This window comes from Monopterus albus, unplaced genomic scaffold, assembly GCF_001952655.1.
Source record: "Monopterus albus unplaced genomic scaffold, M_albus_1.0 scaffold165.1, whole genome shotgun sequence".
Lineage (NCBI taxonomy): Eukaryota > Metazoa > Chordata > Actinopteri > Synbranchiformes > Synbranchidae > Monopterus > Monopterus albus.
In genome coordinates this window covers 38,189-62,353 of record NW_018128045.1, presented here as the reverse complement: position 1 = coordinate 62,353, position 24,165 = coordinate 38,189, and the positions used below count along the sequence as shown (strand labels likewise).

General features: G+C 41.8%; 3 protein-coding genes across 9 annotated transcripts; 1 reads left to right on the top strand and 2 right to left on the bottom strand.

Moving 5' to 3' along the window:
* Positions 1–1,327: 1,327 nt before the first annotated feature.
* On the bottom strand, positions 1,328–4,900 carry LOC109968869 (germ cell-specific gene 1-like protein). Its single transcript, XM_020615421.1, is given in 7 exon segments — positions 1,328–1,907; positions 2,213–2,324; positions 2,726–2,783; positions 2,786–2,880; positions 3,074–3,133; positions 3,589–3,783; positions 4,470–4,900. Coding segments are annotated over 7 exon segments (1,296 nt in total). The 5' UTR covers positions 4,666–4,900.
* A 1,763-nt stretch (positions 4,901–6,663) lies between these two features.
* Positions 6,664–16,750, bottom strand: epn1b (epsin 1b). Of its 5 annotated transcripts, none has more exons than XM_020615411.1 (11): positions 16,669–16,750; positions 14,998–15,139; positions 14,745–14,859; positions 14,152–14,307; positions 13,426–13,554; positions 13,104–13,224; positions 12,821–12,996; positions 10,795–11,911; positions 10,092–10,220; positions 9,449–9,610; positions 6,664–9,022 (listed from the first exon to the last, which is right to left on the bottom strand). In XM_020615411.1, exons 3-11 carry the CDS (start codon positions 14,811–14,813, stop codon positions 8,499–8,501), a joined length of 2,583 nt encoding a protein of 860 aa, XP_020471067.1. In that variant the 5' UTR covers positions 14,814–14,859; positions 14,998–15,139; positions 16,669–16,750; the 3' UTR covers positions 6,664–8,498. The 5 variants fall into 5 exon arrangements, with proteins under 5 accessions (XP_020471067.1, XP_020471070.1, XP_020471068.1 ...); XM_020615414.1 differs by having other exon boundaries at positions 14,998–15,105; positions 16,669–16,742; XM_020615412.1 differs by lacking the exon at positions 16,669–16,750 and adding an exon at positions 15,738–15,786 and having other exon boundaries at positions 14,998–15,105.
* On the top strand, positions 16,452–22,232 carry necap1 (NECAP endocytosis associated 1). Of its 3 annotated transcripts, XM_020615416.1 has the most exons (9): positions 16,452–16,585; positions 16,680–16,784; positions 18,002–18,102; positions 18,321–18,425; positions 18,533–18,614; positions 18,949–19,057; positions 19,408–19,555; positions 19,868–19,961; positions 20,507–22,232. In XM_020615416.1, exons 2-9 carry the CDS (start codon positions 16,690–16,692, stop codon positions 20,559–20,561), a joined length of 789 nt encoding a protein of 262 aa, XP_020471072.1. In that variant the 5' UTR covers positions 16,452–16,585; positions 16,680–16,689; the 3' UTR covers positions 20,562–22,232. The 3 variants fall into 3 exon arrangements, with proteins under 3 accessions (XP_020471072.1, XP_020471074.1, XP_020471073.1); XM_020615418.1 differs by lacking the exon at positions 16,680–16,784 and having other exon boundaries at positions 16,454–16,585; XM_020615417.1 differs by lacking the exons at positions 16,452–16,585; positions 16,680–16,784 and adding an exon at positions 16,812–17,179.
* The last annotated feature ends 1,933 nt before the right edge of the window (positions 22,233–24,165 follow it).

Sequence of the window (24,165 nt, the reverse complement as noted above, 5' to 3'; positions counted from 1 at the left end):
CATGCAACCTTTGTTATCACCACACCTGCACTGTCTGAGCTATTTTCGTTTTAAAAACACAAGAGACTGCCTCCAGGTTACCTGCAATTGCAGTTATTATAGAAATCATTATTGTGAAATACAAAGCAATATTTCCTCATACACGTAATGCTAATCCACATCTAAATAAAATGTGTATGTGCTTTTTCTGCTAAGATTAGCTGCATCTCTGAAATTGTAATAGATGATGCACATGCTGTATATCAGTGTCAGTTTCTGTAGTTCCATATTTTAGACAGGAATGTTTTTTTTTCTTCAACTTGATTGACATGTAGCTCATGGCTTAACTGCAACAAGAGCAGGAGGCATCCGCTATTATTGTCTAATTCTGTGACTTTTAGAGTGTTCAATTCATCCACATGGCATCATCCTACATGTCTGATGCTCTTGTTAAGTGATGGATAATGGAGAATAGTTTTGACCATACACAACAACATGTTAAATAAGTGTTGGTCCTGGATTTTTCTTCACAATAAATTCAATAAAACAAAACCATGAAAGTGTAATAAAGCCTAAGGTCAGAAGTTTTCTTTTTGCTCTAACTTTAGCATGTCCTCTAAGAACACAAAATAAATGCCAGTACATAGCATGCCATTTTTAACAGCTATTACACCATAATTAAACTTCAGAAGGGGTAAACTACACCTTTCACTAGGCCAGTAGGTGCATATCATTGATATGTGTTTAAATTAGGCAACTTCTAATGGCTGTAGTAATTCTGACAGTAATTCTGACAAAGCATATATCAACAAATAGCAAAGTAATAGAATATTACTGGAATTAGTAACTCTAAGTACTGATTTTCAAATCCCTTAATTTATTACACTACTTCTTACTGAAAAAATGATCACATTACTGCCCAGCAGGAGGTGGCAGGAAATGGATGATTTGCTTGGTGGAAACCACACTGGAGCTAAAACAAGAGTGAATAACTTACATTCATCAGGTGACCACAAACACGACTGCAAAGGATGATAAAGTTGCACTGTCTGCAGGAGGTGTGCATAGGTGATTCCATAACAGGTATAACCATAACAACGCTATTAAAACAAAAGTGTATAAGAGCTGGAGTATTTCTTCGCCCTAAAATAGCACAACACTGGCATTACTGTTGTGAAACTGCTGCACAATAATATGGTCTACAAATGCATCATGCTATAATTAATATTTGAAGCTGCATATATACAAAACATTATTGAAGGTGCGTTATAGTCTTGTAGTCTTTGAGTGTAATTTCAATCAAATATTTTGCATAACATCTGTAACACCGTCTTCTGTCCCCAAAGTCTTAACAAAGTGAGTCCTCTCTCTCCTGCTGCAAAGTGTAATCTATCTCATCCACCTCCCTTTCACAGTCTTCACATCCTTCAGTGCCACATCCCTCCATTACCACCACATCATGAGATTCCACTTGCCTTCCTCCATATACTCCAGCTCCTCCTAAACCTCCCATTGCTCCCAGTGCTCCCCCACCCATTCCCCTGACTCCTCCTCCTACTCCTACACCAACCCCCCCCATTCCATTTCCTCCCATTCCCATCCCAACTTCAGCAGCTCCCATCCCTTCAATTCCTCCTCCACCAACAAGCAACCCTCCGCCCACACTGCATGTCAGAGGTCTCACTCCTCTGGGCCACAGTGGGACCATGAGCACTCCCTGCTGGCCGAGCTGAATCAGCTGACTGACAGAGTAAACTCCACTGCCACCAGCTCGAACGACCTCCTCATAGGAAGGGGCATGAACAGCAGCTCGAGTCTCCTCCAGCTTCACCCGGGCTCGGTGCTTCAGCTCAACGATGGTCTTGGTGTAGGAGTTTAGTGTGGCCACAGCAGCCGCCATACAGCAGCTGAACGACAGCCATGCCATGCTGGGAGCACAAGGAGGCAAGATTTGGGAGAACATTTCAACCTTCCTCATCAAACCACAAGCAAATGCAATTGTTTGTTTAAATGCTCAGTAAAACCAGCTAATGGATACCATGTTAGCTATCTAGCAACATGTCAGCGTTCATCAGTCCTAGTCTTGGAAATCAATGCAATTTTGGCGGCTATCTAGGTAAAGTACCCAGGCATGTTGATCCCTGGCTGCATAGGCTAGCACCTTCACTTTAATGAGTAAAATCTGTGTTAAGTCCGATGGTTTTAGGAGATAAACTGTGGGGAAGAAACATACGCGAAGGACCATCCATAGTCCCAGGACTGCGGCCTCCAGTCTTTGGGCCCAATGCTCACAGTCATCTGAAACACTGTGGTATACATCATATGAGCTACCATCCCCATCAAACCTGGCAGAAAGGAAAGGACAGAGATAGTTAAAAAGAGAAAAATGGAACAGTGAGTCAAATTGGTTAGGAATTAGAATTTTGTAAAAAGAGCAAAGATGAAGTTTTGAATGTCTGGACCAAGGAGGAAAAGCAGACAAAAACTAGACAGCACTCAGAGCGCAAACCTCCACCAAGGCCGACTAGTTTCCCCATAATGCCATTACACTTAAAAGCAATGTTCCCATGATAGTTTTATCTCCATGAAATGATTCCTTGACCATGAAAACCTACCCCCAGCATCTGAAATCACACTGATGATATGAGTAGTTATTCAATAAAAACGATATTTTACTAATGGCAGTTTTCATTAATGTTCAATGTCATTTTATAAAATACTCAGCAGAAAGTTTCCCTGTCCTCACCTGAGAGGACTGTGCACATGGCAGCAAAGGCATTGATCTTGAGGGCATTCATCTCCCTCTGGAGTGGCAAATCCCTTCCAGATACAGCAGCAGGAAACCTGTGGCCAGCAGACCAATGTACAGGAACTCACTGATGATGGACAGCCAGAGGACTCCTGGAAAAAAATGTAAAATGTATCTATAATGGGAATAAAACAAAGAGCTTCTTTTCCTTTTCTGCAAAGAGCAAAAAGTTCAGGTGACTTGACTTGTTTGGTTATGTTTTTGCAACCTTGTGTAACTGCATATGAAACAGAGGTTGTTTCCTCCATCTTCTGCTTTGGAAAAAAGCATAAAGCTTGCTCTAACCTTGGGTCTCTCCTGGTGTCAGCTCAATGAAGCTGCGGCATTTTTCTTCCTGATCATCACCTGAAAGAACAAAGTTTAGATATCCCTATGAACACAGTGAGGTTCATAAAAAAAGGTTTCTTTCCCACATTTTTGGGGAAGAACTTGACTGTCCTGACCTTAACCCCCTCCAGCATCTTTGGGATGAAGCAAAACACTGACTGCAACTTATTTCAACATAGCATTAAGACTTATTCTTTGCCTGTTCCTTTATCATTTCCTTATTCCTTATCAAGTGGGAGACAAAAACAGAAGCTGAAAAGTGTGGAGCCCCTGAAGTCTCAAGACAAGACAGTTTCTAAACATTTTGGTCTTAAATTTCACTGACTACAATGTCTTGCCTGAGACAGTACACCACCACAGACTAGTAAAAGTAGCTGAGTACTTTGTTGGACACCTACAGTTTTCCACTGATGAGCTTCCAACCAAAAGTGCCAACTCAACTGTTGAGCCAGCCTGTCATTCTGCTCACCAACCTTCATTGTGCTTCTCACAGGAGAGCCAGAAACCAGTATGGAAGTAACGCAGCATGTACTTGTCCTCGCCCGTCTCCCAGATGTAGTGGACGGCGTTGGCCAGCTGCTTCCTCTGTAAAATGGCCAGCTCTTCTCTCTGCAGCGGAGACAGGGTCACGTTGAAAGCCGAGCTCTTGGGGTCCAGGGTGGGGAAGTCTGGACAAAGAAAGATGGGACAAAGTAAAACGTTAAAGTAGTAGAGTCAGAAGCAGGATGAGTTATCTTCAGCGGGCAGCATGGGATTGTCTTTATGGCCAACATGCCAAGAAACTCGGACATAAATCCTACCGCAGGTCTTCTGGGGGTCACAGTGTGTAACACACTCCAGCCCTGAAACACTGCTCTTTAGCTAATCTGAGGTTTATATGTGGTTCAAATTGAAGACGACATGAAAACAAATAGGCTTAGTGCTGAAAGACAAGACAGTGGTTTAGAGAGCGCAGATAACACACAGCTGTAGATACACAGATTAGCAACAAAGCTGGGATTATGTGAAGCTCTGCCAAGTGTAAAATGCTTATATACAGGGTGAAAGAAGACCATTGTGCATGCAATAAAATCTTCTACCAAACTATAAAAACTATATTAATAGCTATTCTAAAATCATCCAGGACCACAGCATACAAATCTATATTACATTATTTTTGCATTTATGTAGCTTTGTAGAAAAGACAATGGCAGCATGTAGGTGGGTTTCTCATGTTTGATCTGATTCTGTTTGTTTGACTTACAACATTCATGATTATGATGAAAAGAGATCAAGTCAATCCAAAGTTTAACAATGAACAGACTAAAAATACCACATGTAACCTGCCTGTCTAGATGTCTTTTCCTGCCCTCACCTATGGCAAAGTCTAGGCTGTTGTTCTTCGCGCAGTTCTTCATCTTTACAGGTGACAGGCAGAGCGGCTTCACCACCTTGTGTGTTCCCACACACCAGTAGGAGGTGCAGAAAGCCAAGACAGACAGGGAGAGGGCCAGTGAGGTGAGGGACAGGGACAGCAGGGAGCGATTACGTCTGGACATCTTCTCCAGCATGGCTGCCTCTCCACTCTAATACAAGCCTGGGAGAACTTAGAAGGATGAAGACCAGAGGAGGGTGCTTCAGCTTGACTTCAACAATGGCTCCAAAATAGACAGATATCTAAATCTGATCCTTAATCAGTCCCGCTCTCAGGTCAGGTCCCGTTCTTCAACCTGTTCCTCCACCTCTCGGGAGGGATTGAGCTCCTGGAGGAGTGATTAGTCCAGGATCTCAGGCCTACCTCTGGTCAGAAACTAAGGTCCACTCACTGTCATGCCGTCTTTGTCTGGACGACCCCCTAAGGGGAGGGAAGCAGAGGCAACCATGTGGATTAGTACAAGTCATTAGTCATTAAGCTGCACTTCATTCATGACTATGCTGCATGACGTTAATATGAACATGAGTCAATGAAACATGAATCTAAATTTCAGGGTTTCATGGATTTTTTTTAAATAAATGTTGAAAATACAAAACTTTGTGGAAGGAGTTTATATTTTCATTAATAGCAATCACTGATTCCAGGTGTAATTGAGAATAAATGTCACTAGAGTTTGTGTCGACATAGCTCTGACACAGTGCTGCTTAACTTTAACCAGGACTAAAGGATTTCTTTTCCATCAGCTTTGTTTTACTTGTAGATTGCAGTCAAGTTGTTTACTCAAACTAAATGGTTTGACCCAGTTTTACCTTAAAACTGTCACAAATGTGTTGTTAGTTAACGATAGAATAACGTGTACAGGACAAGCACAGTAAAAAAAAAAGGTGGTTTGTTGCTTTTCCTGTCAGACACCCTAACTACCATCGCTGCATGATGAGCTGAAATCTTTCCCTCAGAGATGTGATTAGAAAATCCAGCTGCTGTTCACACTCAGTTTACACACGAGCCAAAAAAAAAATCAAAATTCATAAAACAATCCGACTCACCTTGTTTGTGGCCCCAGAAGAGACTGCGTGCACTTCCTCCATCTTTCCTCTGCACTTCCTCATAACTCCCATCTCCATTTTGGGTGAGTTTCCATCAGAAACCCACCCAGTTTTTCCTCTAATCCTCACAAGTCCATCTGTCACTTTCCCTCCCCTCCTCTCCCTATACTGTGTCCATTCATCCTCACAGCTCTCACAGTTTCTCGATCTCTCCCCTTCCGACCCAGCAGCACAGTAGGGGACAGCTTGGGCTGAGATGAGCGTGACAGTGCTATGGTTTCGTGTTAAAACACCAGATTTTGCAGCTTCATTACTTTATTTGGCTCTTTGAGAATGACAAAAAGGACAGAAGGAGATTCTAGAAACCTCAAACATAAAGAAACCCCGTGAGTAGATTGGTATCTGTATGAAGACACATTTGTTACAGTTTTCTATGTAAAATTTAGGAAAAGCTTCTCAATCAAGAGTTTACTGTTGACAGTTTTTATACCTACATGAAACTCTGTTAACCTCACACCCAAAATGCAACAAATAAAACTGTAAAATAAACTGAGAATTTCAGTTTATTTAAAGTTCCACTCCAGACATGTTTTAAGATACAGAAACACTGGGGTTTGAATAACATTTCATATAATTTTTTTTTCCTCCGCTTATCCGGGACCGGGTCGCGGGGGCAGCAGTCTAAGCAAAGATGCCCAGACTTCCCTCTCTCCAGACACTGCTCCTTGAGGGCAATGCCGAGGCGTTCCCAGGTCAGCCGAGACAACAATTTTCTCACAGAAATTGAAGTTGAGCACACACACTCCTCCTTCCTTAAAAAAAAATCCAGAATTTTTAAATGTTGAATAATTAAGTCTAATTTTGTTTTCAGCAAAGACGCATCACGTTCAGTTTTAATGAGTGATGTTTGGATATGTGTATATATGGCCCTCTTGTGGTGACAGCAAGCAGGTTGTTTATCTTTATCTGTCCTTAAGTTCCCAAGAAAGAAAAGGGAAGTGAGTAAAAATAAAAATCCACCTGTGTGGTGCCCAGACGTAAAGGGTGAGGATCCTGCAGAGCAGAATGACCACAGAGCAGCGGGCATGTCACTTCTTCTATCCTTTTTATTTCTCAAATGCACTGCATACGTCACAGTTTACAACACAGTTTTAAATTTAAATACAGGCAAAATAAATTCATTTCATACAAAATTAAATTTGAGAAATAAAACCGTGTTTTCCCATCTCCATTGTTCTCCACTAGAACTCCTGGAAGCTACACTTTCTTTCAGTCCATTTCCCACCAAAGAAGAACACACAAAGGACACACGTGCCTAAGAAACACAAACAATACCAACAATTCAAAACTAGGTAACCTCTTTAATGTAACTGGTTCTGTTTGCTTTCAAGGTGGCCAAATTTACTGAGCCGGTTCCCACTGAACTCTGCTACTGTTGCTAAAGACAAAGTGCAACTTCTGTCTGTAGAGCCCAGAAGAAATGGGAAGTGGATCCCTCTGCACATATTTGTGTTTCTGCACAGGTGTGTGTTGAAATATTTCATTTATCACTCACACAGCAAATAGAAGAGACCCAGGTACACACAAATATGGTTACAGAGGAGGATCCGCTGAGACGGCATGCACGTTACAGAAGCAGATATGTTGAAGTTCGGTTTTTATTCAGCCAACACTGCAGCTAAACGTCACACAACAAAACATTTCTGCTTCCTGGCTAATGCTGGGAGACAGAGATCCACAGCGGATCCAGGACAGGGACCATAAAGCCACCGTTGGTTACTGACTTGACAGTGTTTCAGCAGCCAATAAGATTAAAGCCCATCAGACCTGACGTCACATGTGATCAATACCCGCAGATGTATCTGCTAGAGGTCATCCTGCACTGCTGCATCAATAAATAATCAAGCAATAAATAGATCAATAAATAGTTACTCAGAATAGTAACACTTTGATTTACACTATAATCCAAGGTTTATCTGTGATTATTTCCACTATTTACATTATCACACACTCTGCCTTGTGCAAACACACACACACACACACACACACACACACCAACAGTGATGTACTTCCCAGATCAATTCAGTTAATGTTTTACAGAATCACTCACATAGACAGTAGTTCTTCACTGTTTCCACACAGACACACACTCAGGTGGTCTCTGCCTCTGAAGCTGGTGCATGAGAAACAAAAACTTACTGATCCAAGAAGTATGCACGCTGAAACACATCTCATCATACATTTACACCATGGCTGTTGCATTAGCTGGACATGTGGAGAGCTCCAGGACCGAAGGGAAAGGCTGGGGAGCTGATGGGTTTAACTGTAGTGTCATCAGCGTGCTGTTGCATCTACTGCTGCCAATCATCCCACGTTTATCGTTTTCTTCCAGGCTGCCACTGATTTGGCTCAGCCCACCACCAAACACTGAGCCTGCTTTACTGTGAAAAGTAACACAATCACAGCAGCTTCCAGCCAAGATTCTTGTAGAGCTGTCACAATTAGTTGATTAACATATCTTTCATTTGGCTTTTTTTTATTAACTATCACAAATATTCACTGTCTCTAGCCTCTCAGATACAAGGACTCAATGGTTTTCTCTGTTGTAATGGCAGCAAAGGTATCTAAGGGTTTTGAACAGTCATAATAAATCTGGCATCACCTGGGTCTGTGGGCATTGTTCATTACTTTCTATCATTTTATAAACAAAATGATTCATCAATTAATTGATGCTGATCAGAAGATGAACGCGTTAATGAAAATAATCAGATTCCTGCAAATGAATTACTATAGTTTATGGCTAATAATCACCAGTAATGAACACATGTACAGCTACTCCCTGCGGTGCTTTAACTATCTGTCCAGAAAACCAAACTTCATTTTACAATTTGGATACCAGAAAGAGAGATCCCATGTCAAATTATCAGAACAGGAATGGATTGTTATTTTTGTTCACAGTCTTAGTCAACCCACTGCCTGAGAGAAGCTGCGGCTGTGTTAGGACACCGCCCCCAAGCTCTGAGGTTGAACCTGCCAGGTGAGCCACTCCTATTCGTTGACTCCCTCCAAAGAAACTGGATTGACCCATTCCTGTTCCCAGTAAAAGAGGGTCTGCCATTGGATTCCCCATCAGAGATCCAGACTGCACCGCTCCCACTCCTCCACAGGGTGGGTTCATGTTAGGTCCCATTTGTGGACTCCCTCCTACTGAAATAGGTTGTACCATTCCAGCTCCTGAGCAGGGAGGAGCCACCTGAGCTGCTTGAAACATATTAAAGCCAGAATGAGACCCTCCCATTGTTTGGGAAGGTAGTTGAAATAGGGGCGTACCACTGTGAGGATAAGCAGCTCCAAAAGTGGGTGACGATGCATCATGGAAGGGAGCAAAGGTGGAACCAAAAGGACTGCCATGTAGGGCTGATGTCACGCCCCTGGCTTTGAATGTGCCTGGGAAATTAGGAGCAGTAACAGGAGGATGGAGGGAGGGAGATACAGTGTGAAGTATTGCAGCAAAGAGTAAATGCATCAAAGCAGAGCAGAGACAGGGGTGAGAAGGGTTACACACCTACTGGTTAATATACACTAGATTCTATACTATACACACACGCAACAACATCTATACACTACAGTGAGACCACAGGGGAGGGTGGTTAGGCAAAGTACATGACTGCAGTCAGTTTTTCCATACGGCCCTCACCACTTCTCTGCACTGAAGATGAACAGTATCAGAATGAAGGACCACGCAGTGATTTGTCAGTTTTTGATGTTGGTCATGCTCCCATTTGAATCAAGCGCACCACAAGGGATTCCACATGAAGCTTTTGTCAAAAATTGCACTTTTCACCCAGAATAAAATGTTTTTTCTGTCCTTACCGATGGCTTGTGTCTGGGCAGCGAGCGTATTGGTAAGGGGGCGATGTTTAGGTTTGGGGTGTGAGGAAAACAGATGGTCCAAGTCAACCAGCGATGCCCCCGCCGAGCCCAAGAATGAAGCAGTCTTTTTATACATCTCCTCTTTCTGCGTCGTCTGCTCTCCTGCAATAAAATACAGGTCCAATTCTATTCTAAAAGGCATTTTCTTTTGGGGACGGGCCAGGGAGGAAGAGAGAGCAAAGCGGAAGAGAAGGTTAATTTATTAAGGTTGTTAGCCAGCTGCTGACAGATGGGGAACTGAAGATGAACTTGAGAAAATAGAGAAAAATGACTGCACATGCAATTAATCTTAGAATGTATGCAAGAAAAGTGTTTGATCATACATGGAAGCACATAAACAGACTCAGAGAGACACAATTTAGTTTTTAGTGTCACCATTCTCAGCTGAGCACTGGGCCAAGTGGCACAGAGTGGCATTGATTATAAACAAGTACAAACTGGAGCAGATCACTCAGAACAATTGATTTTATCAGAGTGAGACATTTACTAGCCGAGTACAAAGCAGACAGTGAGTTTTTACCCTCATGAATAATAGAAGGATGACAGAAATGTACATATAGACAGAGTGTAAAGTGCAGTTTACCTGTGCCATTGCTGGATGCACCCCAGGGATCACTGGTGTGAGATGCTCCGTCTCCAAAGGGGTTGCTAGATGGGGATGAGTCTGAGGGCGGAGCGGGTGAACCCCAGGCATCATCTGCACTAACTGGAGCTGCAGGTAAATGGGGAATATCACAGGCAGGCTCAAACATGACACAACCATAATATATTAGTAAGACTGCTATTTCAGTCTAATGGCTTCGTTTCATCTGTGATAAAATATTCTCAACATGAAGTTCACTTCCAGTTTTCACCATATTAAACAACCTTCTTCAGTAGAGGGAACTAGGTGTAATCATGCGAGCTGAGTTCAAAATACCACAGGGATGATGGTTAACAAGTGGCAAGATGAGGACATAGCCCTTGTTCTGTTGAAAGATGGTCACTGGTGTCAGATGCAAATGCTTGTTGAATTCTCGTTCCTTGAATACTAGATAAATGTTCCAGCGGGCATGTGACACCAAGATTATTCCAGTGAACTCCCTCTGACATGGGTTTGGGTCCCCTTCCCCACACAGCTATATACAAATATAACAGATGGTCTGTGATGACAACTCAGCAGGTCCCATTCACTGTGGGACACAGTTATAAGCTTAAAAAAAAGCTTCTAAGTGAATCTTGAGTTTGGAATACTTTATCACAGAGATCCAAGAATCAATTTCTATGCTGAAGAATTTCTTTATTACCTGATGCCCCCCATGGGTCATTGTCTGGTTTGGATGCATGCCCAAATGGATCAGAACTATCAATGGGTGAGGAGCCACTTGCCACATCCTCCCAGGGACCTCCACCCTTTGTTTCCTTTGGAGCTGATGACGTCCCCCAGGGATGTGACCCAGTGGCAGGTGGACAACTGGCAAGGACTCCCCATGCATCTCCACTGCCTTGGGGTGAATTCAATGGACGGACACCAAAGGGATCTGAGGAATCATCTTTTGGTGGGCTGGATGAGACTGCGAAGGGGTCATCTTTAGGATGTGTTGTCGGTGCAGTGAAGGGGTCATCCTTTGGAGGTCTGGATGTTGCGGAGAAAGGATCCCCTTTGGGTGGTGTAGTTGGTGCAGCAAAAGGGTCGTCTGAGGTACATTTAGCTTTTGCAGAGAAAGGATCTTCTTTAGGGGGTGTTGTGGGAGCAGTGAATGGGTCATTTTTAGATGACGCTGGAACTGCAAATGGGTCTTCTTTAGGGGGTGTTGATACTGGTGCGGTGAAGGGATCATTTTTTGGAGTACTGAATGGGTCATCTTTTGGGGTATTAAAAGGATCGTCTTTCAGGTTATTAAAGGGATCATTCTTTAGAGCGTTAAATGGATCTTCTTTTGAGGAACTGAATGGATCATCTTTCGGTGTATTAAATTGATCATTATTAGATGAACCGAAGGGATCTGGTTTATCTTTTGGAGCAGCAAATGGATCATCCTTGTCTTCTGGTGCACTGAAGGGGTCTGAACTGTCTTTCAATGCACTAAAAGGATCATCTTTTGATGCACTAAATGGGTCGTGTTTAGCTTTAGGTGCTGCAAAATCTTCTCCATTCTTTGGTGCAGCAAATGGATCATCATCCATTGTTGTTGCTGTGAAAGGATCTTCATCGGTTTTAGCTGGAGCCACCCAAGGATCACTGCTAGCTGCCGTGTCGGTTGTCTCAGGTCTTGTGGGGGTGCCCCATGGATCTGTGGCCTCTATAGGTTCTTTGGGGGCTCCCCATGGGTCTGGTTTCACCACCTTCTCTGCTTTATCTCCTTTAATGTCTCTGCCTTTGCCTGCATCCTCCCATTTTAGCTCCTCTTCACTCATCTTGGCCTAGAACATAACTGCAAAATTAGAAACTACTAATCTATGCATGGCTTAGATCCTACATGTGTCTAGTTAATACCACATTCCAGAAGCAAACCTGTTCATGTCTGGGTTGGAAAGTCCAGGTTAACAAGACATCAACTTTTTTCTTTTTTTTGAAAAAGGCCTCAAACATCAATTGAAAACAAAAAATTCCCTGAAGTGCAAACAAAAGTCTTTATACATGACTTTTTTCTATCCATATATGTTGTTCCGTCTGTCCATCAGTCAGCCACTTTGGTCCAAACTAAAATATCTCAACAGCTGAACTCCTATGAAATGTTTCACAGACACATGAATTATAATGACTCCGGTGAGTCCCTGACATCTCCTCTAGTGCCATCATGTGGTTGCTATATATAGTTCAAAGTGAAAAATCTTGCAAGAAATTTATCAAGATATCCATGGAGAACTTCAGATTATTCAGTGACTCCCAGAATTTGGTGAAAAGTTATGAAATATCATGAAACTGCATTAGGTTTTGGTTGACCATTTAATGTATATTTGAGTGAGAAATGTATCTCACCTATAGCTGGACATGATGAACGAGCAGATAAAGGTTTAGTGTCTCCCAGGATATAGTGGATAGGATAATTTGTGAGTATTTTGCCTCCAACCTAACATTTACCCAACAGTGTCTCAAAATTCAAAAATAAGCTTCTTTGATAAATACAATCTATAAACTTGATGGATATACAGGGAGCAGACCCAAGGACACATTATTTTTGGTGAGATTTTGTCAAACTGATGCTGATCTATGTAACTCTGGTTATTTTTGATGCCATAATTTGTTATGGAACTCGACTGGACTGCATTATTTTGGTGTAATGTTTATGCTACCACTATAAATAAACACTGTATTTGCTACAGACTCACCCTTCTCTCTGCTTCTTTCTTCTCAGCTTCCTGTCTAAGACGCTCCTCTTTGCGGGCAGTGAAGGAAGCGGTCAAGTCGGCCACTGAGGGTATGTTGTCTAAGGATGGAAGCCCTGTGGCCCCGGGAACATAGCACGGCTTGTAGCTGGAATCCTTGGTGATGTCTGAGGATGAGGCTGTTTAGAGGTTTAAAGACTAAATTAGATTTGTGTGAAGAGAATTTTACAAGAACAGTTGAAACAATGGGCATTTAGCAGTGATACTGTATGACAGAAGGGCTCACCAGCAGATCCTTTTGACGTCTTCTCTCTGGTCTTGATGGCAAAGTCTCGTTCCTCTTTTAGTTTCTCATCGTCCTCCATAAGAACGAGGACAACCTTGGCCTTTTCTCTCACATTCACACCCTGAGAGAAATGTCAGATTTTACTTTGGCTCTGACTATTTGAGCAAAACCCAATCACAGCCTGAAAAACTCCACGCTAAATTGTTAACCTGGCCTAAAAGGTAAAACAATGAATATGGTGACATGGATGTTACAGTGCCAATAACCTTAATGCATGGCATGCAGCCTTTTGCTTTGTATGTCATCAGGAAGCATGAATCACCTGATCTTTGCCATCCTTTTCTACAAAGCGGTACTCGGTAAGGGCTTTGACGATGTAGATGTTTTCTTTCATTTTCAGGAGCACACGGTCGTCACCGGTCTTTAACAGATACTCCAGAAGGGTTAGGGACTAGCATGAAAAGAAAAGAAAAAAAAAAAGGATGCCAAACAATGTATGTGAAACAAAAATATATATGACTCAAACAAAAATAAACTGACAGTTCAACATTATCTTTTTGTTTTTATATAACTGGGGGATTCATCAACCAAAACCACAATTAAAAAGGAACAAAACAAATTTCTGTCTAAAATCACCACTTACTTATGCTTCCCACTAAAATAGACCATTTTATTCCAGCACTCCACAAAGCTGCTAATGCTAAAAAAAAATCATTAGTCTGGGAAACATACAGTAATTAATGTTTTCACATTAAAATTAGACTGTAGAAACACACTTTGATTGGCTTCTTCCACAAATAAATGTCATATTTCAGACTAATACTGAATGTCAGCATAAAAATACTGGCTGTTGACAGCCTCAACACAGAAGACTCCTACTTGGCCTTCCAAAGCCAGCATTGTTTAGTCTATGTATGTAATACGAGACAACAGCAACCTGACATTTCAAGGTTAACAGTACAGAGAAGTGGCTGTAAGATGCAGTGTGATCACCAAGCAGGGGGCACTGATGTCCTTCATTGTTATTCCTTCTCCCCCTGTCACTCACCTTGTGGATGTGTCTCCAGTTCTTGTCATCTTTCAGGCGTTTCCAGAGCATCGTCATGATCTCATTGCAGGCCACAACATTGTATGTCAGATCAGAGATATCAGCCATCTGAGAGCTGGATGGGCCCCATGGGTCATTAGATGTTGCCTCTCTCACCTGCAAAAGAAGCAAAGTGAAAATTGATATAGTGGTAGTCTAAAAGTTGGAGATAGAGGAGATAGATAGCTGGACACAGAGAGACTGGCAGGAGTGTAGGACATTCACCTTGCTGCTGCCAGCCCATTACTTTAACCTCTTTATCTGTCCTCTCAAACTTATGTTGAGCAAACAACAATTCAAAGATCAAAGTTTCTAAAGATGCCACATATTCAATATGAAGGTATATAAAATGATGCATGATACAGCTACGCAACACATTTTTGCCTTTATTGCACTGGCTAATAACAGCAAATAAATAAATAAATAAATAAATAAATAAAAAGCCCCAAACTCTGACCTTAAAGAATACAATAGACAAATACTTAATTTAGTGGTTTAGGGAAGCTGGGAGATTAGGGCTCACACAGTACCCATTTGAATCTAGTTTCTCTTACCTTGACCTCAGCCTCCGAGTAGTTCTGGACCAGGTTTTTCAGCTGTCGGCGGAGCATAGAAGACGTCATGGTGTCTGAGTGGTGGGGTATGGGTGGGAAATCAAACCACTCTGAGCTGAGAAAAAAAATAAAAGAGAAAAACAGCGCTATATGCTCAAAGAACTGGCTGACAGATCTGGACCAGAAACATCCGCAAATAAACATATATGCACACACATAATCAAACAACACATGCACATACAAACTCTCATACCTTCTATGAAGTCTGGCTGTCAAAATCTTATTTTTACGTTGTTTGCGTGCAGTGGGCGGCTCAGTGAGTGTTCATCCTGCTGGCCTGTCTTCCTCCGGCCTGCACTGTCTTGTTTCAGGACGAGAGAAACCAGATCCGTCAGCTGCAGGGAGGCACCAGTCAACATAAAAAGGAGCTGATGCAAGTGAAGGCAGAGTGACAACCACAAGCATACACTTATGAATGTGTGACTGGGCAGCTGGCCAGAGGTGTGCCTACACCTGCTGGAAGTGACAGCTTGTGCCTTTTCTTTAGTTTCTCATAATCACAACGACAAACGTAATCCTCATCTAGCAATTGTCATCTGGCTAAGCTAAGAGCTAGCTGGCTGTTAGCATCCTGGGTCCGCTGAGCGAAAAGCTAAACTAAAACCCCAATTATTCCACTGGAAAATGATCGGCTTTGCCCACATAAACAAAGTAAGTCGACATTAACGTAATTTATCTATCTTGCATAGATTATGCTTCGTGTTTTCAGGACCTCGGAGAGCGACTGAAGACGGCTAGCAGCACCGTCAATATGGCTAACGTCAAAGCTCTGCTCTCGCATAAGAGGAATCAGTTTTAATATCAGGCTTTAGAGAACAAAATAAGGGCTGTATTTTGAGAAACACCCGCTGTGTTTAATTCAAAAGGAAGCCCCCTGACCGCACGTTATTTGGTATTAAACATGTGTATTTAGAGCAAAAATACAGCACTAACCAGAGCAAGATCTTCAGGAATCTTCGAGGACACGACGCGATGGTTTCCGCTTCCGCAGTTTTCAGCACCTGCTAGCAGTGTTGCCAGATTTGACTATAAAAAGGTAAACTAGTCCAACCAGAGAACATAACTCGCACAGTTGGAATATAAATAGCCCACATTTTAATACAACAGCTTTTGGATAATGTTACATTAAATGTCTGAACTTACACGAACTGATGTAAACTTAGATTAAAAGGGTAACAGCCTATATTTGTTGCCATGAATTCAGTGAGTATGCTGTGGTCTTCAACTTGAGCCTCGTTTTTAGCCTATAATACTATATGTTTACATTTAGGGTAAGTACGCCGAATTATCTATTAGTAGCTCCTGTGTACTATGTACCATTGTATATACTGAAAACTTTAAAATGACTTTGATACTAACAAAAATCTAAAAACATGATGATCATCACACAAGTTCTAACGCGTATTATTTCTACAATTTCTAATCAGTTTTTCTGTGATTCGTAATGTTATTTGTGGATTGACAATGGACATCTGCGATAATGATAGTCTTGAAAAGTGTAAATCACATTGAACCCAGTGAATCTAATCCAAATGTGCGGAAACTATCCAATCTGGCAACATTGCCTGCAGGTTCACACATCCCTCACGATATTTATTTATTTATTGTTCTAGCTAAATACTTACCTCTAGCAACCAGTGCATCTTTTGTTAAGACACTGGAAAATAAGTTAACTGTAACAATTTTAAAATATAGTATTAAATATTTGCAGTTTCATGACAGCAACGTACTGTTAATAGTGCACTGGCATACTGTGTAAGCGTAGCTAACCCAGTCAGACGGTGAGCACACACACACACACACACACACACACACAAACAAGCTCCCTCAGAAAAGAACCGAATAAATGAGTCACAACTCTCACATCAATGACAGCTGAATCAAGATGGCGGCTGAGGGCGAGTACGAGTCGATCCTGTGCGTCAAACCCGATGTCAACGTTTATCGCATCCCGCCCCGGGCTTCAAACCGCGCATACAGGTAAAGAAACAGCCGCCAGTCGCTAACGGCGCTGTGGAATATGGTTTAATTAGCGGAGTCCGGTGTCGCTCGGTGTGGCTTTGCACTGTCCTGCTCCCAGTATTTGCTCCCAGAAGCACGACAAGGGGACACCGCACGTTTTAGTTTTTAGAAGCACTGGAGACGATAATCGATTTCCAGTTGTTGTAAAGGTCTTAAGGTTCGTTGTTTTGTTGTGCTGTCAGGGATGTGACCATGACCGCTTGTCATCATGGCGGGGGATCGATACGGGCGAGCTGCCAGGACAGTCCCACTCGCTGCCCGCTGTTCCAGCTCGGATTATCTTTATACATAAACTACTGAACGGAGGAGAAACGTTTCGGCTTTTCCACTGGAGAATCAGCTTTTTGTTTAAGGTTGACTGTTGTCGATTCAAACTTTGTGTTTATTGCTGCATTTCAGTCTGCACAGGCTGTCTGGTTTGTCATGCAGGGAGGGAAGTCATAAATGAAATGTTCATTCTCTAGGCTCTGAATAGCTCCACTATCACCCACACAGTCAATACTGTGTTTTGGACCATCTGACACATGACAAAATAGAGATTTAGCCACTTTTATAACCCAGTACCTTAGATTACTTGATGGCATGTATTTTAAATATTGTGCAAGTCATTGGTTACCAACCTTGGGGTTAGGGCACCTCATATGGTCCCGAGATAAAAATAAAGGTAATAAAATATGGATGTAAACAATAAAAACAGAGGAAATGATTTCATTTGACGGGAAGTTATCAAGAGAATATTTGACCTATTTAATTCTTTCACTTTTCTAACCTGTTAACCTTAAATGTTATGCAGATATCCGTTAAAGTGCAATAAATACTTTACCATGGCCCTGTTGGATTTTGACTTATGTTCATACCCCGAGCCACATGCATGCACACATGGCATTGACAGGTTTGTTTCTCACTGGGAACCCTGCACAATATCAAAACATTGTAATATATTTTAGACCACTGTGTGTTTAAAACTGCCTGTCTCTTCAAAGACTGCACTGGTTGGAATCGGGGCCAATAAGGATGTGGCTTCACGTTGAATGGACAGTTATCGCAGGGTTTCTGTTTTAAGCACACTACATTTTCTTTGTGGAACAATAATTACCTGGTGGTCAGTGTCTGACATTCACTATAAGGTTATATTTACAGGGCTACTTTGTGTAAACATAAACATATGTCTGCAGGGCAGCTGACTGGAAGCTGGATTCTCCAGACTGGTCTGGTCGAATGAGGCTCACGGCCAAAGGCAAAGTGGCGTACATCAAACTGGAGGACAAGGTCTCAGGTAGAAGTTCACTGTTTATGTAGAGTACTGTATGTATATAAGCTTGTTTAAGTCATATATTTATTACATTGAAAGAGATCATGTGGCTGTTTCTCTTTAGCTCAATGAGCCTTTCATCCACTTTCAATGCATTCTTCTTGTTTTCCAGATTGTAAAACATGAAGCATGAATCACTTTTTTTTTTTGTGACTTGTTTTCTGTGTTCTCTGCTGCTGCAGGGGAGCTGTTTGCACAGGCGCCGGTGAAAGAATATCCTGGTGTTGCAGTGGAAACTGTCAGCGACTCCAGTCGGTATTTTGTTCTGCGGATACAGGATGAAACTGGTTAGGGTGACTGGTTGTCTTAAGTCCACACATTACCACACAACCATCTGTGGAATGCTCTGTAAGTACAAGCGTTCTTGGTGGTTCCCATCCTGTCTTGTCCCCAGGTCGCAGTGCTTTCATAGGAGTTGGCTTCGGGGACCGAGGGGACGCTTTTGACTTCAACGTGGCTTTGCAGGACCATTTCAAGTAAGCGGTGCTGCATTCACAGCTGCAGGTTTGGTATTTCCCCCTAAAGTCCAGTTTACCAAGAGCTGCTCCAATAAAAGCTGTTGTTGAAGTTTTGAGGAACACGGTAAACTCTTTATTTCAAACACTAGACCTACAGATTGTCACTAGTTTTCCTTCGAAACTACTGACAGAATGAACCTGTCTTACATTTTCTACATTCCTGCAGCCATCCGCGGCTGAAACGAGATGCTGTCTTTGACCTACTGTATAGTATAGGGTGGAAAGCTGCATCTAAAACTGCTGAGATGCATTGATTATTTCTGTATCAGTGTGGGTCTCTCCCTCCCTGCAGATGGGTGAAACAGGAGGATGAAATCAGTAAAAGTGCCCAGCTCGGGGATTCAGGACCAAAACTGGACCTGGGCTTTAAAGAGGGACAGACCATCACACTCAACATTGGGGTAAGAAACAGTGTGTCAGGCATCAAACTGCATGAAATGAGTCTGTTGGCGAGTGAAGAAAGGCTGGTTTTTAAACAGGATAAAAGACAAAGCATATAAACAAAACATAGAACGAAGTAAAAGTAAGCATTGTAAACATAGTGTATTACATGTTAAACTTCTGAGTGAAAAAAGAAAAGTTACTTGGAGAAGTCACCTTCTAACTTTTGTACATTGTTGTCTTGTTTTTTTTAAGTATGTGATAAATGAGATTAAGCTAAGTGTTGTGAAGAAACTGTTGACAATTGAAGTGAAGCACAAATGTCCATTTGAAATTCATTCTTCTCAAAAAAAAAACATTTTTCTTCTAGCAAGGTAAAAAGAGAGATAAGCCCCGCCCACAAGGTTCAGGTGTGATCGGACGCCTCCCACCACCCCCTGGAGGGAAGATAGCCCCGCCCCCTTCATCAGGTTCATCCAATCACAACATAGTTCCCCAGACAGGCGGCACAGCGACAGGTGACTGGCTGCAGCATTCTGTGTCGGTGTCTCAGCACCAGTGAATTTAATTTTGACAGACACAGTGAACAAACGTTTCCAGTGAGAGGGATTTGATGCTCTTCTCCTTTTCAGTTTGTATTTTCATGTACACATCGCCTTGCTCAGCTATTATCTGCCAGCATGGCCTATTTTCTTCATCACTCTGTTGATTGATGGCTTTTCAGTGAGCTTCAGGTAATGAGTGAAGTCTGTATCCGTTTGGACACTGCCGTTGATGAGCTGTGTGTGTGTGTGTGTGTGTGTGTGTGTGTGTGTGTGTCTCTCTCTCAGGCTGCCTGTTGGAGCTGGACAGTAGTAACTCTAACACTGTGGTTCAGTCAAACCCTAGTTCAGATCTTTGGGGAGACTTCTCTGCTCATACAAGGTAGATAACTTATCTGTCAACATGTACAGAAGGTTCTGTGGTTAAAATTGTCAACATTACCTCCATAAACATCTCATTCTGAAACTGGGGGCATTAATCTGCTGCTACAACATCCTCCTCTCTATTGGAAAGACTCTCCTGCAGACACTAGAGCTGACTCTTGATTTTAAGGAAAGCACATTTTTAAATTTTGCACATATTAGACATTATACACAGCAAGTTAGATGTTTTTAGTGTTTTTGTATTTTGTAATAGTTGTGTGTGGTTATTGTTAGAATAGAGCAAATGGTATTATTACAGTAGGATAATAAATACAGTTGAGTGTTTGTGCTTAAAATATCAACCTTTGTATCTTAAACCTGGCCCCAACCTTCTTTGGAAAATCAAACAAGTTTGTTTTTCCCATTTGGTTAATTAGTTTACTATTCACACTACTGCCAGTCACTTTCAAACCGTACTGTTGTGTCCTAAACCTTTGCTAGCTGCGTGATGGTAAAGTGTCCTATACATAGAATAAAACCTAACACCAATTTCTTTGCCTGCAGCTCCGTCTCACCATCATCACAACCACAGAACACGGCAAACTGGACCCAGTTTTGAGTCATCGGCTGTTTCGTGGGTTGTGATTTCTATCTCTCCTGCATCTGTGCCCATAGCTTCCTGTGCATCCCACACACTGATCCCAAAGCAGAGCTGTGAAACACCCCAGAGCTGTAGAAACTACTCCTGACATCTTTACATTCAGAAAGAATCAAATTCAGAATTTCCTGGTTGGAAATGAAGCATTAACGCATCAAAGCCATTATGTGATTAGGAGCCATTTTCAGTAATATTTAAGGGCTATGTGTGATGTCCTGAGTACCAGCTGTTCCTCGTTTGCGTCTGCGTCGCCTCCCCAGTAGATGGCTCTCTAAACAGACCTTTATCTCTGACTGGGAGTGTATCTGTCGCTGCAGCAGCCCCCCTGCAGCCCTGCAGAGTTCATCTCGGAGCAGGCACCAGAACTGCAAAGAAGGCCACTGAGGCAGTTTCTTTAATGCTCTACAATTGGCGCTTAGGTTTTATTTTTCTAAACCAGCCTTATTGTTTCTATTAAAGTTGAATTTTTGCTAAATAATTACACCAGTGGTCTGTCTAGTCCTTAGAACAGTAATGCACGTAATGCCCCTTTACCCTTTAAAATGAGACGCTTGTTTCAGTCCTGACACTGTGGAGTAGCACAGCTTTGTCTGAGGTCTTTAAAAGTCTATTTAAAACAGCCGCAGGTCTGAGGTGGGGTTTGATTACATAATGATAAAGTATTTGGATTTAAACTTAGCTTTTCTTTCTTTGATATGAAAACACAAATGCAACCCAGTACTTCAGTAATCTTTATCATGCTTATGTGGTACAGTACATTACCACAGGAGCCAGGAGTGATCTAGTGTGTCTATGAAGCTCATGTGTTCAGAGAAGGGATGCATTAACAGTCCTCTCTAAATTTATGCTTGTGATGTAAAATCATTTGTTTACTGCTGGGTGCGTATTATCAGCAGGTTTATTATGTGGAAACACTGAATTCAGTAGCCAAATTCAGACATGCAGTCTTCATGTCATTTACTTCCACTTCATTTTCCTGCATTGTCAAAACTGAATAAGCTAAAAGTTAAATATAACATATCTTTCTGCTGCACTTGTTGATCGATGTTTCTGCTGACACTAAATTAAAGCTATGTCAATACTTCAAACTGATGTGAGGATGATGAGCTTCACTTTCTGCATTAGTTATTAATTTCATCCAAAATGGAAGGAATGCAATCAGTTGACCTATGTTGCCATGTTGGTGAAACGACCGTGGGGATTTTTAATGTTTAGGAGCTGCAGTGCATCTGTAGTGAACTCATGACGGTCAGCACTAAATACTATGGGTTTTATAGAAATGATAAATCTTCAGCTGAGGAGTTTACAAAGTAAGACGTTCAACAAGAGTCTGAAACAACACTGAGAAAGAAGTTTGACAATCTGAGGAAAAGATTTTGAACTTAAAAGGAGTAAGACATTTTAGGAAACAGACGCGAGTCTTGATGCTACTCATGTAAATATGAAACTCCAGTCAGCAGTGGCTTAGCTTAGAGACTGGAAATGGCTGGCTCAACCCAAGTTAACAAAACCCATATGCAGTACGAGCACCTCTGAAACGCTCTGCTCAAAACATCAAACTGTTTTTATAAATAAGTTATGTTACTGAGCGGCACTAGCTGCAGGAATGAACAGAAGTCATGTCGTATACTTCAGACTAAAAATAAAGCTAAAATGTTCTTGTGCTGAACTTGTGTGCTGATGGATGGAAAAACAAAATGATTGTTCTGCTTCATCTGATGAATGTCTTAAAGGCAGCAAATGATGAATGTTCATTTCTGTGCTGAAAATGTTTCAGCTAATTGTGAGTTTAGTTGGTGTTTACAGGACTTTTAAGTGTCATGGACATGTCTTGACTGAATTCTTTGCTCTGATTTTTAAGGTTTGCTGTGATTAAATCACATGAACTGTATTTCATCACCATCAAGCTACAGGGCTGGCTGATATATGTGTTGTGCTTACGTTGCTCATATTGCTCGCTAAGATTTAAAAATGTCTCAATTTCTCACTCATTCCACTGTGGCTCTTAATTCACTGGACTAACACTTTTGATTTTTTTGATCAGTTTAATGAGAATGAGGCAATAAATCCTTTGAAAGGATGCAAGACGTGTTGTGGTTCTTATTTTAAAATCCAACTGGACAGAAACCATGTATCTCCAGCTACAGCACTGATAAACCATTTAGATCTCTGGAGCTCTGAGTCACTGTTCTTACATGGCCCCACTTCTCCTGCACCAAGGTGGAAGTTCACAACTTTACAACGTGCAGATAGAAGGAGCTTTTTGGTGTTAAACACGTCTACTGTACTCTCGACTCAAGTCTTTCCAACATCACAGCTGCTGTTATCTAAGGTCAGGAGGAAGATAAGTCAAAAACACCAGTGTGACATAACAGGGTCACAGGAGGAGAGTCACATCAGTAGGCGATGAGTTGGCCTTCGACACGGCAGCTGGTCAGTGGTGACAGAAAGGCACCTTGTGGTGATAGGAGGTTTGAGGCTCTTTTTCATCTTGAAGGATGATTTTGTTTTATTGCATCTTTTGGTTTTTAATTTTTATTGTTTTCCCCATAAAATCTGTTTGGTATCTTTTCAGCCCGAACATGTAATTGGTGTCTGATTACTAAATTAATTTAGATTAAACAGATAAAGTAGTTTAAAAATAGCTCCCTGTTGACATTGATTCGTTGGCATTTCATTATCAGGAACGGCCTGTCCACACACAGAGCAGCAGTCTGTTGCCTCTCAGCTGAAGCCACCACTGCACCTTAGTAAACCCAGCCTGCTGATAATATTTCTGCACTGGTACAAGGCTTCTATTTTAAAAGTAGGACTTTTACAGTACTCTCACATAGTGTAAATAAAATTATTTCTTCACTTCATCACTGTCGCTGCAAAGAGATGCCACAGTTAAACACTGTGTAAAGAGAAGGAGACGGTCACTGCTTCACTTCATCACTGTCGCTGCAAAGATGCCACAGTTAGACACTGTGTAAAGAGAAGGAGACAGACATGAGGTCAGGACATGACCTCACTGAGCAGCAGCTTTTAGCTCTGCTCACAGACCGTGACAGACCACAGGCCTCCGCTGAGCCTCATCAGGAATATTGTTGACCTTAATTGGTTTTCATTGGTGTTCTGTATGTGAACTTCTCATGGCTAGGTTGTGTTGTGCACCTGAGCTGTCGTTTGCTCTGTAACCTTCACTGAGCAGCGCATCCGATAAAAGTACCACCACACTTGTCAATTTATCTTTGTTTTGCAGCCAAACATAGTTTAGAGAGGAATTGAGGAATTTTGACATCCCTACATGCTTACAGAAGGTTTAGTTTCCCTTTGCAGAGAACGTTTCCATCAATCAGTGTGATGCAGTGTGGTGACGGATGAGATTTAAAGGTAACACAAATACAAACTGCACAATACTCGTATCACTGAGAGCTGAAGTATGAAGTGGGAGTTTTTTAAAATCCACATATTGCTTTAATCTTTATAGTTTTTTAATTTCACATTGAAGTGTTGGATCTTCACAGGCTGTATAGCAAGACTCAGAATTTGTGAGCCGCTAGCATGGCTGTAATCACCGTAC